The sequence below is a fragment of the Scardinius erythrophthalmus genome (assembly GCF_964197995.2).
Source record: "Scardinius erythrophthalmus genome assembly, chromosome: 1".
Classification (NCBI taxonomy): domain Eukaryota; kingdom Metazoa; phylum Chordata; class Actinopteri; order Cypriniformes; family Leuciscidae; genus Scardinius; species Scardinius erythrophthalmus.
The window spans coordinates 52,925,401-52,940,147 of NC_138221.1; the positions used below are offsets into that span (position 1 = coordinate 52,925,401).

Here is a 14,747-nt window from a genome sequence, read left to right on the forward strand (position 1 = left end):
CCCTCACAGATTGGTGTTATAGCGTTGTCAAGGTTAGGCCATATCAGATTCAGCTGATAAGGAAAGAGGAAGGAAAGCGTGAATTAGATGCTTGCAGTCATTTGTGTATCTGACATGACAAACAGACGTCACCTTTTATCCTTCTGTTGCTGATACAATAGAGCAGTGAATTTGTGGCATGTGTGGTTTTGAAGTTGGCATGCAGAAATTACATGGTTGGTCGGAGAGGACATTTCCGTTTTCCAGAACACTAAGCGATAAGGATAGGCAGAGTGAGACAGTAGCATTTTTCTGCAATCCCAGAAAATACTGAAGCAAACTTAGTGGTATATTTGTATATATTATATATTTACATGTATCTAAGTATACACTACACTACACTACTGTTCTGAAGTTTGTGGTAAGTAGGATATTTTTGATGTTTTTTTTAAAGCAGCTTTGGTCTCTTATTTTCACCAAAGCTGCATTAACCTGATTATAAATATAGTAAAAAACAGTAATATTGTGATATATTATTACAATTATTATCGCTTATTATAAGTCTTATTATTATCACAGTTCCAAGAGCATTTATTTGAAATATACTTTTTTTTGTAACTGTTAAAGTATTTGTGTCACTTTTGGCCAATTTAATGCATTCTTGCTGGAAAAAAGTATTAATTTCTAAAACAAAATTTCTGAAATTTTCATCCCTAAAAGTGTTAGTAGATATTAAGCAGAAACTCTACTAATCTGTTTACTAACTCTAATGAATGGTTGACATGTAGTTACAATGTTAGAATGTCTAAAGTGGATTATCAAACTTAATTCTTAATTCCCAATGTAATTCAAACAAGACTTATTATCTTACATATTTTTTATAGTTGTTTAAAATCGTTAACTCTGACTAAAATAAAAATTCTGATTAAGGCACAGATTTTTCTGTGGATGTTTATCTTGTATATCTGTATTTTGCATGTGTATCTTGTATGTCTGTATTTGCATGTCCATTCACATCATCACCGCCTCGAGCCAATCATAATTCACTGATTATGACTGTTCATTTTCACACTGCACACAGTGGATCAGCTATGCGTCATCTAAGTGTGTGGACACAAACATATGCAATGGCCCCTGACAAGCCTGGGAGGGACGCAGAGGAGTTCAGTGGGGCAAAGTGGAGCCCAAAGGGGGTCGAACAATGTGCCTGAGTATCAGCTGATCTGAGAATGTGTCTCAAAGTCACATTCATATTTGACCCCAACGGGCCCTTGCACTTCCCTAGGTTAATGAAAATCATCCTCTGTGTCGCCGGGGGCTGAGAGCGTGGGGTTTGTGATACGGCGCTCATGATCTGTGGAGGAGGCGTTTGACCCTGGCATGTTTATTAGCGCAAGAACGATGCTGTTGTATGTAGATAGCTCTAAGTTCTGTTTAGAATGCAAACGGGTTTTATGATCTGCATGAGTCTTTAACAAGCTTTTAAGAGATGGGAAAAAGAATGTTCAATCGTTCCTGGAGCAGAGGAAGTTAGAAAGACAAACAGCAGCTTTTCAAAGCTGTTTTTCGAAACCACACGGCCCAGGCATCCCAGAGAGACAAGGCATGTGTAACACAGAAAATCATTCAAGGCAGACGGTGAGCATTGTAAACAACCGGCTCCCCTCAGCCATGCAGTTCTATTTGTGTACGTTTGTTTTAGGCGATGTGCAAATACCACAAAACACATGAATTTTGTGGAGGTTCGAGGCTGAGCTTCAATATTCAGAGTCTTAAGTGCACAACACGTTTTCCAACAAACACAATCCTCAGTCTCATGTGTTTGTTTTTCGGATAGGGCAGGACGGGTGGGCCCTCGAGCGCAACTTTATGAACTGCCGTCCCTGCACTTAAAATTCTTGTGTTGTTATGCCACAGGGTTCTCTTGCTGTTTTAGGGTTACCATGGCAACTCAGTCTCTTATTTAGTTCTTAACCTGTCATTCTTTCTAACTTCTGAAAGTCCATTGTAAGGTAAATTGAACCACCTGTGGCGCTCATTCCTGTAATATAAGAGCCTCACACCTTGCAAGTCATTTGGTCCCCCTTTTTTAAATTTTAAAATGTTGGTAACACTTTAGTTTAGGGTCCAATTCTCACTATTAACTATTTGCTTATTAGCATGCATATTACTAGGATATTGGCTTTTTCTAAGTTCTTATAAAGCACATAATGCCTCATTCTGCATGACCATATTTTACATCCCTTAATCCTACCCAATACATAAACTTAACCAATACATTACTAACTATTAATAAGAAGTAATTAGGAGATTATTAAGGCAAAAGTCTTGGTTAATAGTTATAGTTAATAGTAAGAATTGGACCCTAATCTAAAGTGTGACCAAAAAGGTTTTTCTTTTTACCTTAGTTTAATTTATCACCGATGTTCACTATTTTCATTCAGATAGATTAATTTAATAGTTAAAAATAGTTTAATTTTAATATATATATATGTAAATAAGGAGATTTTGTACTTTTAATTTCAGGTTAGTCTGTTCTAATTTTCAGTTGTTTCAGTCATGCAATGCTGTTGTTGTCACGACTCCAGCTAATTAAGTGTAGTACAATTAGTCTCTCTTAGACGTGAATCTGGGTCCTGTATTGCCATGGGGACAGATCTGTTCTCGTGAGGTTGTGGAGGCGTTAGGACCAAACTTACTTGTGTGCATGTTATTGGGAGGGCAAAAGATTATGTAACTCCTCTGCATATCAGAAGTGCTATAATTAGACCATGTACACATCACTTTCGTCTCCTCATCTGCCTACACATCAGCATAGGTAAAACTTTGATGAAACCTCATTATATTGATAGCGCACATAGAATAGGATGTTTTTCCAAAGAACCAGTGCACCTTGATTGTGAAAGTGTGTAAGCTTTTTCTCTCAGCTGTGAATGACCTCCAGTGTATCTGCAGAGAATTGAGGGACATGCGGAATGAGAGGAAAACAGACAGAGAGAATTAAGGCTGGATCAGACGGTAATCATGTCTGTTAGTCTTTGCGGAGCCAGTGATGTCACTGCAGCATGTGGTCTTACCACATTAGCTCAAATGATGAAGCATGGCGCTAGCAACACCATAGTTAGGCTTAATTCCTAGGTAATATATGCACTGATAAAATGTGTAGCTTGAATCGTGAGGTAACAAACCTGTATTTATCTGAATTCCTTTCATCCATGGAACAGAAAAGAAGATATTTTGAAGGATGTTTTGAATGTTTTGCCCATAAAATGGAAGTCAATGTGGTCCAAATGTTTTTCACTGAGGCATTTTTCGTAATATCTTCTGATTGTTGTGTTCCATAAAAGATAAAAGTCATACAGCCACCATCGTGGCAGCTTAAACCGTTCTGATTCCATAACACTGATGCCATGTTTACATATAGTGAACACTGAGCTACACATTATGCATTTACTGAAACATGTTACCTTGCTGTTTTCTGTAATTCACTCCATGCTGCTTACCTGTTAAATGCACAGCGGAGTTGAAAGCCTTCAGGCTCGAGGTCCGTGTGTCAGTAAGATGATTGTGGTCAGTTAGCCGAGATGCGGTAGAAAACTGGCCCAGCCTTTTCACTGCAATCAAAAGCTTTTCAGGTCTATTTATTGGCTTTGCATGAGCATAATGAATCTTGCCTGTAAAATGAACAAAGATTTAGCCAAGCTAATCAACCTAATCACAGTTCTCTTGAGAGAATGTTTAGACGTAAACTACTCGGCCCTTTAACACATGGTTTCTGTAGACACATTTGTGGGGTAGTGTATTTATATACAGTGTAGCACATTCATTATTCGGAGTTCAGCACAGTTTGTTTGTGAAGCTTTCAGTTTGGTTCAGAAGTTAATGTTGGCATGTTAATGTTGTCAGCTAGAAAGGTTGGCATATCTGTCTGCAGTCCTTGGGGAAAAGATTGTTTCATATCTATGACTGTGATGTTTTCTTACCAAGAGCAACTGGGCCTGACAGGGAAGGGAATCGTAGTGTTAAGAGTTTGCTCTTTGATAGCTCATGAGACTTGATGGTATTTCCTGTTATGTATCATTTGTTTAGCCAAAATATTCCTTTGGGACAAGACTCAATTGAGGATATGAAATGAATGGGTAAAATGAATTCACAAAAATATTGTTGTTTAATATTTAGTTGTATAGTTAATGCAGTCATTAACATGAAGTAACAATTTTAAGACTGTTACAGCATTTATTATTAACCTTAGTTAATGTAAATTTCTACATTACTAAATTCGATCAATTAAAGTAATAAATGAACATGAATGTGTTTTGCACAAACATGATTGATTCAGATAATCAGTTGAAATCACTAGGGAAGACAATGTGTGATTAGTGAAGAGTATTTCAGGGTTTTCACTTCTTACAGAATGTTTATTGACAATACACTTGTGTGTATAGAGATGAAGATAGAGAGATCTGGTCTGAAGCCACCAGCATATAATGGCTGCAGTTCATTTAGCTGGATGTAATGTTGTGCTTCTTGCGTAAATATGAGGTAATGAATGAACGTTCCTTAAGGCATTGGCGAGGAGGAGGAAAAAGAGAGAAAGTTTCAGAGTAGAAATTTATTTAAAATATTTCTTGTAGCAGGAATGAGAACGTTTGCTGGTTTTAGGTGGTTTAAGCCAGTTCAGCTGGTCTCCTAACTTGGACATGCTGGTCCTAACAAACTTGCCGGTCTCCTAGTCTGGTCAGGTTGGTCTCCCTGCCTGGCCAGCTAATAATTACCCCGAATCCCTGTAAAACCAGTAAACCAGACCATCCTGACCAGGCTAAGATATCTTTTTTTTTTTTTCTTTGAAGGAAGAGAAAAAGAGTTAGAAGTGATTAATGGAGTGTGAAACAAACATAAATGGGCATTTGGTTTTTTGCCTCATGCTCTCAAGGGGTCTCCTCAAAAGACGATGTCGTCACGAGGTGCCTGACCAGAGAAAACTCATTCTGTTAAACTCAGCTAATCCCTTTCAACACTCTGGTCTGGATGCCTCCCAAACCCCTGTTGAAAGCCTATGAGATCAGTTTTGCCCAGTACCTCAGACAGAAGCGGTTTTCAGGGGTGAGAACTTCATGCCCGCCCCACCCCCTTTACGTTGAATTGCACCTCTGTTTTGTATTTTCTGTTTTCTTTTCCATCTCAACATTTCAATGGGCCTATTATCTAAATGAGCAATACCAAAGCGTCCTGGTTACGTCAAGAAGTTCCTCTCTGTATTTTCTGGCCAGCTCAGAACATTGAGGTGCCTGCCGCTGCCACAAAAATACATGGATCTAGTTCATAATGACTTTTGCAATGATCAAATGGCACCAGGCCTGGTTGGAAGAATACTGAAGTTACATCCCAGCTTTCCTCCATGAAGATTTCAGTCCAAAAACACCGTTTTAAGTGATGATGTGATGGATTTTAAACTGTTTAGTGCAAACATGTATTCACACACTAGTTGTGTTCACTTTACATGACATTTACTTTGAATCAGCTGGTTCTAAAATGGGTATAATGCTGCGAAAATGGCCTTCAGCATTACAATTTTGTGGTTTTTCACCTCATCTACTTTACAGTGTGGTTTCAGCTGCCTCACATTTCCAGAACGAGAGCTTGACTTAATTTTGCTTTTCCAGTTAGCAAAGGAGATGGACTGTGAAAAGACCATTTCATTGGATTCCAGAATTAAATTTGCTATCATCTAAATGAAAAAGTGAAGGTCTTTTAGGACAACAATAATTTTATAGAATGACGGTGCAGTGCATTCCTTTTATGAACTGTTTTTCTTTAAAATCCAATATAGGCTTAATCACAGTGTTCTTTGTATTCATTTTTGTAAGTGTGTTTGTGAGTGTTTATTATGACCGATTGTGGAAACTTATATGTCCTCACAAGGCTTGTAAAATAGAGTTTGTAAATACAGTCAACCAAACCATACTCCACAAAGCATATCTTGTGTGATCAATGTTTTTCCACAATATGGCGTTTGTTCTCTGTCATTAGCTGCAACAGATAACGCCGATAACATGGTCTGTTTACTCCAGAAGGACTGAACGCACTTCTGGCGTGGTGTGTTCTGTTGACTAAATATGCAGAAAAACTCCTTACAGTTTTATACGGCCAATATGTAAAATGTACGCTGTGTTAAAAACTGCTTACAGTTTTATATAGCCAATCTGTTAAAAAGCTAGTTTCTCCTTCTTTACAATATGGAGGTACATATTGTAAAACGGAGGCAAATTAGTTGTCATTAATTAAGTTTGCATTAGCAGACATCCCAACATATTGTAAAACGGAGGCAAATTAGTTGCCATTAATTAGGTTAACCACTTGTGATCGATTCACTGAAAACACATCTGAATACCAGATGGAAACAGGCTTTCTCTCTCTAATTTTCAGGCGTCAGGGAGCCGCTATCAATATGCGGGAGAGGTGGGATGTCTGCATTAGGTTTTGCCGGCTTCCTTTCTATTAGGTCCCTTTTAAAGGACTCTTCCGGATTGAATTCAAATGAAGCATCAACAGCATCCCATAGGTTTCCATTATAAGTACTATTAATTTTCATTCATTTTTTACAAACTGAAGGATGAATCAGTGCTGTCAATTGAGCTTAAATTGTATTGAACCAGGTCAAGGTCTATGTTATATTCATTATTGTTTTTTTCCCCTTCTTCCCCTGCAGTCCACTTATAATGTTAGTCAAGGACATAATTTAGTTTTTCATGACCTTTTTCCACGTCTATATGAAAATGATCTCTTTTATTGGCTAACCTCTTTGCATGTAAAAAAGGTTAGCTTTAAAGAGTAGCTTAACTCTAGCCATTCGTAAGTCAAACTCACTTAGGTCAACCTGGCAAGCCTTGTTTGTATCATTATTGAGTTGTGTTTGCACATGTTTTTTTCATGGTACAGACGTGGGTAGTCAGCAAATCGATTACATTTTCAGTTAGATTCTGAAGCATTTTTGCAAATTCATAATGATTTAATTTGTTTCTGTGCATTGTGATTAACAATTCAATTAATTGATTATTGGCCAACACAAATTATTCACAATTTAAAAAGTCATATTTAAAGATTTATGCACATAAATCAGCACTAAATTAAAATTTAATAAGTCTGGTCTGATCCACACAATGTGGGTGTTTTCTTCACTGTGCTTGTGAGAACCAAATGTTGGCAAAATATGAGCCACATGGTATGTAACTGTATTTTGTGTGATTTAAAGACAAATCTGAAAATCCTGAAAAAATACTCTCTCTCTCTCTCTCTCTCTCTCTCTCTCTCTCTCTCTCTCTCTCTCTCTCTCTCTCTCTCTCTCTCTCTCTCTCTCTCTCTCTCTCTCTCTCTCTCTCTCTCTCTCTCGCTCTCTCTCTCTCTCTCTCGCTCTCTCTCTCGCAGGGAATGAAGCCAGACAGTTTTTACAAAGTGAAAGTCCCTGAACTAAAAGAGATCATTGAGGGATGCATCCGAATGAACAAAGACGCAAGGTAACTATAGTGTCTACAAGGTCATTCAACAAAGAGGAAAATCTGTAACCAAAGAACTGCAAAGTTGTGTATGTGCGCCAGCAGCCTTTGTAATGTTTTAACACCTGCCAGACGAGTTTTTACTGTGTGCACATTAAAACAACAATACCCTGATTCTTGTCCTTTTGACGTTTAAACAATACCACGCAGGCTCCTCAGAGATCCCTGCATGCCACTATTTTTGTTACCCAGCTGCACTGTTTGATATTTCTGTTCCACCCTACATTGGTCAGGTGACACATGTTGCAGAATCAACAGTGTCAAAGACACCGACACAGACTTTTTTCAGATTTTACAGTTCTACTAGGGCAAAAACATTCTCCTCTGGGTTGTCTGTCATGACCCCTGTGGTATCAGAGGGCTTTGGGTCACTTAAATAAGAGTTACACTCAGAGTTACTAACACATTCCTGACCATCTTTTTAACTCCTAGCTAATTTCAGTCATATTATTAATATATTTTTGCTCACATGTTTCTAAAGCAACTTTATAACCAATATGGAACCTCATAAGTAGTGTTGGGGGAAGTTACTTTTAAAGGGACACTCCACCGTTTTTTCATATTAAACTATGTTATTCCCTTAACTAAGACGAGTTGATACATATCTCTCTCGTCTCAGTGCGTGCACTCAATCGCTCTGGCGCGCGGCGACACTTTGATAGCACTTAGCTTAGCCCAGTTCATTCATTAGGATCCAAACAGAGATGAAGCTAGAAGCGACCAAACACCTCCACGTTTTCCCTATTTAAATACAGTTACACGAGTAGTTACACGACCAAGTATGGTGACACAAAGTAAAACGTGGCGCTTTTCTAAGTGTTTTTTCTAAGGTTCTAATGACAGAAGTGAGAGGGAGAGGATTTTTCAGGAGTGACTTTTTACTGCGCCGAGTCGAAGTGCTCCCAACTTCAAGTGCTATTCCGCCATACATTATAGTTATCCTTTTTACCCGCTTAGAAAAGCACCATGTTTTATTTTGTGTCACCATACTTGGTCGTGTAACTACTCGTGTAACTGTATTTAAATAGGGAAAACGTGGAGGTGTTTGGTCGCTTCTAACTTCATCTCTGTTTGGTCCCTAATGAATGAACTAGGCTAAGCTAAGTGCTATCAAAGTTTTCCCGAGCGCCAGAGCAATTGAGTGCACGCACTGAGACGAGAGAGGTATGTATCAACTTGTCTTGGCTAAGGGAATAACAAAGTTTAATATGAAAAAACGGTGGAGTATCCCTTTAAAAGTAATGTTACATTATTGAGTTACTCCTTAAAAAAGTAACTTAGTTACTTTTTATGGAAAGTAATGCCTTTCATTACTTTTGGATTACTTTTTCTCACCTGGGTTGGGCTTGCTTGCTTTGTTTTTTAATAACAAAAAAGGTTCTATTCCCACTCACACTAAATATGAGTAAATTAATAGGAATCAGCAAATGAATGAGTAAATGAATAAGCTTCAGGCTGAAGGGAATGCAAATTCACGCCTGTACAGTAGAGGGCACAGCTCAAACAAACCTTTCAGCTGTGCTGCCATTCTGGATCGCTGTAGAATAGGACACAGGAGAAGAAAGTTCAACACTCTTCAATCAATTAAAAGTAATTTCTGCTTATTAGTTTGGTTGAACTGGAATTTCAACAGTCAGGAACAAAGACATTGGTTAATAAAGTGAGATTAAATACATAAAGTATATTTGTGTTATTTAACATATTTAATTATTGCAGGTTTGAGTAATATTCTGAGTTTGCATTTCACTGTTTTTATTCATTTTAAGGAATACTAAATCTATTTGTTGCAAGTGAGATGATTAAATGCATGCTCACATTTAGTCTAGAACTACAATAACCGTCATGTTTACACAGCGCACAATACACCTCTGAACTTACTGCCGATTTCTCTCAACATGGAGACAGAAGAGGTCAGTCTATAAATGGGATAGCAAAGTAACTTGTGCTACTTGTTTAAAAACTCTTTTGTAACTCTTTTGTTGTAAATTTAAAAGTATTGTGTTACTTTACTAGTTACTTGAAAAAGTAATCTGATTACATAACTCATGTTACTTGTGCGTTACCCTCAACACTGCTCATAAATGACCAATTTGGAACGCTGTACTTATAGGCAGCTACACAACTGCATTGCTAAGCTAACAGTGTGGTACTCTAATATGCATGCAAATCCACACAGTAGCTCACAAATATTGTGTTAAATAATATTTTTTGTTAAACTGAACAGTTTTTAGGGAAAGAAATGTAAAATAATGTATTATTTTTCTTGCCTCTGTAGGCAGCTCACTACATTTTGAACAGACTTTGTGCTTTTGACACTTTTATTCTTAAAAAACAATTGACATGAGTCAAATATTTCCGTATCTGTAGAGAAGTAACTGAAATTCTGGTTTCCATTAGTAACCAACTTGAAATCACTCAATCACACCACTTGTGTCCTAATTCAACATAACCCATTTATGCCTGGATAATGGTCCATTTAATGTCATCCAACCATTATGTAAAGCATTTGGTCAATAGCCACTAGTAATGACTCACTCCATCCAGCAGCAGGTAATTCTTATGATTAATAGTGTTGATTTAATTAACTGCATTTTCTGGAATTCTTGAATTTTCTTACTCTCAGTCAGATTAGGACCTCAGAGTGCTTTCCTGACAGCCCATCTCTTATAAGATGTGAGACTTTATTATACTAGCATTTGACTTATCTCTGCGACAAGACGGTATAGTTATAAATTGGCTTAAAAGATTGGGAAAATAAATAGCACTTATTAAAAGCAATTGCTCAAGTAAACAGCATTCATCAAAAACAATAGCTAAAAATAGCTAGCTCAGTATAGTATTTTACCATTTGTATGTTGCTTATAAAAATCCTGAGCTAATTTTTAATGGCTTCCAGTGGAAAAAAAGATAGTAGCGATGGTAGCGGCTAACTAGGCCATGCTAACCAGCCAAACCTTGATGTCTTTTTGTAAAAAGTATATGATCATATGTATTTTCTTGTTTAGGTACACTATCCAGGACCTCTTAGAGCACACCTTCTTCCAGGAGAATAATGGTGTCCATGTCGAGCTGGCTGAGGAAGACGACATGGTGAAGTCTGGCCTTAAACTCTGGCTTCGGATGGACGACACCAAGAAGCTCCATGGCAAATACAAGGACAACAATGCCATTGAGTTCCTTTTCGAACTTTACAAGGATGTCCCGGAGGAAGTGGCTCAGGAGATGGTGAGATCTGAGATCTCGAATTAATTTCCATGCTATTACTGAACAGTTCAGAAAACATAAAAGCTAATCCATGTCCTTCAGGTTGTTCTTGGCTTTGTCTGTGAGGCCGACTACAAGCTTGTGGCCAAAGCCATCCGTGACCGCGTCACCACCATCAAACGGCAACGAGAGAAGCTCCGCCGTCAGGCTGAAGAGGTGCAGAGGCGTCGCCAAGAGGAGGTGATTGAAGAGGAACCGGAACCTAGTCTTGAAGCCGAACCTTCCGTTTCTAACCCTTCAGCTTCTAAACCTCCTGTAGAGACACCTGTATCCAACCCTACACAAGCTCCGCCCACTGTCACAGTGTCTGGTCCCATTTCCCTGCCTGCAAACGAATCTCTGGACTCTGGCTTCAACGCCAGCTTTGCCACTGAACCCGAAGAGCCGGACGCCGACCAGCGGCAGCATTTCAATATACGCCATGCCAGCTACTCATCAGCAACATGTGAGTTTGTGTGCTTTTGTTTATATTAAAGTCGGCATGAAATGGTAATGGCATCTATTTTCTAAATGCAAGTTTTAGATCTTATTATGAACAATTCGTCCATGTGTCCACGTTCACAGGAATTTGATCCACTTAAACCTGACCCTGCAAGGTCATGTTCATCTGCCTCTACTTTTAAGTGCCCATATCTCAAAATTCAGTCAATAACCAATGCATAGAACCGGTCCTGCCTTACATTTTTTTAAATAGTCCATTACACTTGGATGCTCCAGGCATTCACATTTGTTGTAACCGTTTCAAAAAAACTTTCACAGACTTTCAGTCTTCCAAAATCCTGTCTGCTGTTGATCTCCATTTCTTCCTGAATATACTTTTCCATGATTTTGTCATAGACACAACTTACTATAAGAGCACATCTGAATGAAACCCAAAAACTCTCACTGTGACGTGCGCACCGAAGCAGTGTAGTAGAGTATTGTGCAGGCTGCCATGATTTTGCCAGGACTTGTTCCAGTCCAAATTCAAAAACATAGTCCTAACATAATCCTAACCATAATTTACCTCTAAAATCATAGTGAGAATGTAGAAGCTCCTAACCATGGTTGTAAGCCTAAACTTGACAATAACTGTAAACTGAAGGGGGTCGCACACCGGACGAGAAGCGCAGCACCGCGCCGCGCCGCATCTAGGACAACTCGAGGTATCGCACACCGGGCGCGCACTTTCTCAGTTTATGGCCAGCAATATTGTTATGTTTAAGGACATTATGGAATTAAGATAATGTCTGTACTATGTTATGATTGTACTGTACAATTAAATACAATCGTTGCTAAAGGCCCTTTCACACCGGATGTGTAACGAAAAAGCGAATAGTTCATGTGCGAATAGTTCGCGTCAAAACCCATCACATGAGCCGCGTAAACACGGTCTCTATCTCTATTTTGACGATTAGCTTTCTATCCCAAATGTAGTTTAGCCTGCTAGCCTACACAGCACAGGACTATACAACAACTAAAACTATCTCACAACATACTCACAGTCGTGATAACCGAGTTGGTTGGCAATGCTACGCCACACAATCATTGTCCTTGTAGTATATGATTGGCTGAAGTCTTTTCTGTCGCCGCAAAAGGAAAAAAAAATCGACATCGAAACAAACAAAAAAAAAAGTCGTTTTTTCGCCGCAGCACATTCGTGTTCGGTGTGAAAGCACTCATTACACAAACAGCTGATCAAAAAATAAAACCATCGCGCAAATTATTTGTGCGTAAAAATCGCGTCCAGTGTGAAAGGGCCTTAAGTCTGCAGTCTGAACACTTTACCTCAGAGCGTCCATTAACTGAATGAATTGAGATTATCACCTGAAAATCCGATAACATCAGCAATTTTCATTCAAGCAGCTGATTTCTGTAAATGAATGTAAAACTAAATGTATATTGCAGCACAGGGTGAAGTCAGAGTGTACATTAATGACGATTTGAGACAAATAAATGTACATTTAATATAAAACTATAAAGCTTCTCATCCGGTGTGAGACCCCCTTTTGACCTCAAATCTGATTGGTTGATTGTAATGTTGTTCCATCAGAAGTGAGGATGTTGATCCACACGTTTCCCATGACCAGTCAAACCTTTAAACATGTTCCTCATGACCAAATGTCCTTTAAAAACAACATGATTTACTTGTTAGTGGATAAACAGTTGCTACATTGTATGGCGGCATACCTTTATTACTGGACCATTTGCATGTACAGATTGTTTACTTACATGTCAATTTAAAAGGGTAAATTCAATTTTGAATAGTCCAAGGTTTTAATTTGGGCCGGACTGATTTGAAACAACTTTTTACCACTAAAGAAAAATAAATATAAATAATTGACTGTTTGTTTGTCACTCGATTCCAATTCGTTCCATTTTGGCTCCAATTAGAGAGCATGTTATGTATCATTTTATTATAGACTTATATATCACCAAAACACTACTGTCCAAAGGTTTTAGGGTCAGTAAGATAGGAATTGCAGTAAGGACACTTACTGAATTGATCAAAAGTGACAGTGAAGACATACTGTTAAAAAAGATTTAAAATACATGTTCTTCTGATCTTTCTATTCATCAAAGAATCCTGAAAAAATGCATTACTGTTTCCACAAAAATATTAAGCAGTACATATGTTTTCAACTTTGATAAAGATAATATATATATATATATATATATATATATATATATATATATATATATATATATATATATATATATATATATATATATATATATATATATGTTTCTTGAGCACCAAATCAGCAAATAAGAATGATTTCTGAAGGATCATGTGACACCGAAGACAGTGTAATGATGCTGAAAATTCAGCTTTGCCATCACAGGAATAAATTACATTTTTAAATATATTACAATAGAAAAGATATTTTTAATTGTTATAATATTTCACAATTCACATCACTACAATATGTTTACTATTGATACTTTGCACGTGACGTCAGTTGTACTGGCTGGCGGGCAAGAACGTCATTCTCTAGCAACGAAAACCAGTAAACTAATCAAGGATCTTGCCAGGACGTTGCCGGTTTTAATATACAAAAGTTGGTGTTTTGAGGTGTACACGACATGCCAGATAGTTGTTGTGCGATTGGATGCACTCAGGCCCGTCGCGACAAGGCAGGCAAACCAAGCAATTGCTTGGGGCCCCGAGCTGTCCTGGGGCCCCAAGACAACGACTGATTAAGAATAAAATGCAACGACAAACTGTGTGAGCGACCCTTTGATAGTCAATGCAGTAAAGTGCAATGACACTGTTATCGGGATCCCCCTCAAGGGGAGCTCCCCTCAGTAGTCGCTGACAGCAGCTAGCCAACTGCGTGATCTCTGCTGCCGGCAAAATACAAAACCTCCTCGGCAGTCATCATGAAGCGGAATTATGCTTCAGGAAGCCAGAAAAGAATGAAGAGAAAGGAAGAGGAGGATAAGAAAAAACAAGATAGTGGTAAGTAGGGGTGTAACGATACACGTATTCGTATTGAACCGTTCGGTACGAGGCTTTCGGTTCGGTGTTCGGTACGCATTTTCAAACTGAACGGTTCGTTGGATCATTTTTCCTGCCGACCAAAATTTCGTAATTTCAAATGTAGGCGCGTTGCTCGTGGCAAGCGCGCTCATAATGTAGAGACGCCGGCGCGACCACAACATTGCCCAACATCAAATGGCAAACGTAATGTAAGCGGAACGAAACTGAGCTACTCGTTATTGTGTGGTTGACGGACCGTTGTTTATCAGTTTGGACCAGTGCAGCGCGAGCCGATCGTGATTATGCGACACTGTTTCTACACAGCACTAATAAGAGATCCAGTAAAGAAAGCATTTGAATTCGCCACAGAAGTAATAACATCGCTGCGAGATCTCGTGAGAAACATTCACATAGTTTGGCAGGAATAGTAGGCTATAATGCCTTCAAGTAACATTATGTCGGTTTTATTTCGACATTATGAATACAAT

The 14,747-nt window shown here is 38.4% G+C and overlaps 1 protein-coding gene across 2 annotated transcripts in view; it reads left to right on the plus strand.

Annotated features, from left to right (window-relative positions):
* Positions 1-14,747, plus strand: part of wnk4b (WNK lysine deficient protein kinase 4b) — a 71,367-nt gene that overhangs the window by 40,922 nt on the left and 15,698 nt on the right. For both annotated transcript variants that reach the window (XM_081369042.1, XM_081369043.1), the window contains exons 5-7: positions 7,405-7,493; positions 10,538-10,757; positions 10,839-11,241. In XM_081369042.1, coding sequence (XP_081225168.1) covers positions 7,405-7,493; positions 10,538-10,757; positions 10,839-11,241 — 712 coding nt within the window. The remainder of the gene's footprint in view (positions 1-7,404; positions 7,494-10,537; positions 10,758-10,838; positions 11,242-14,747) is intronic.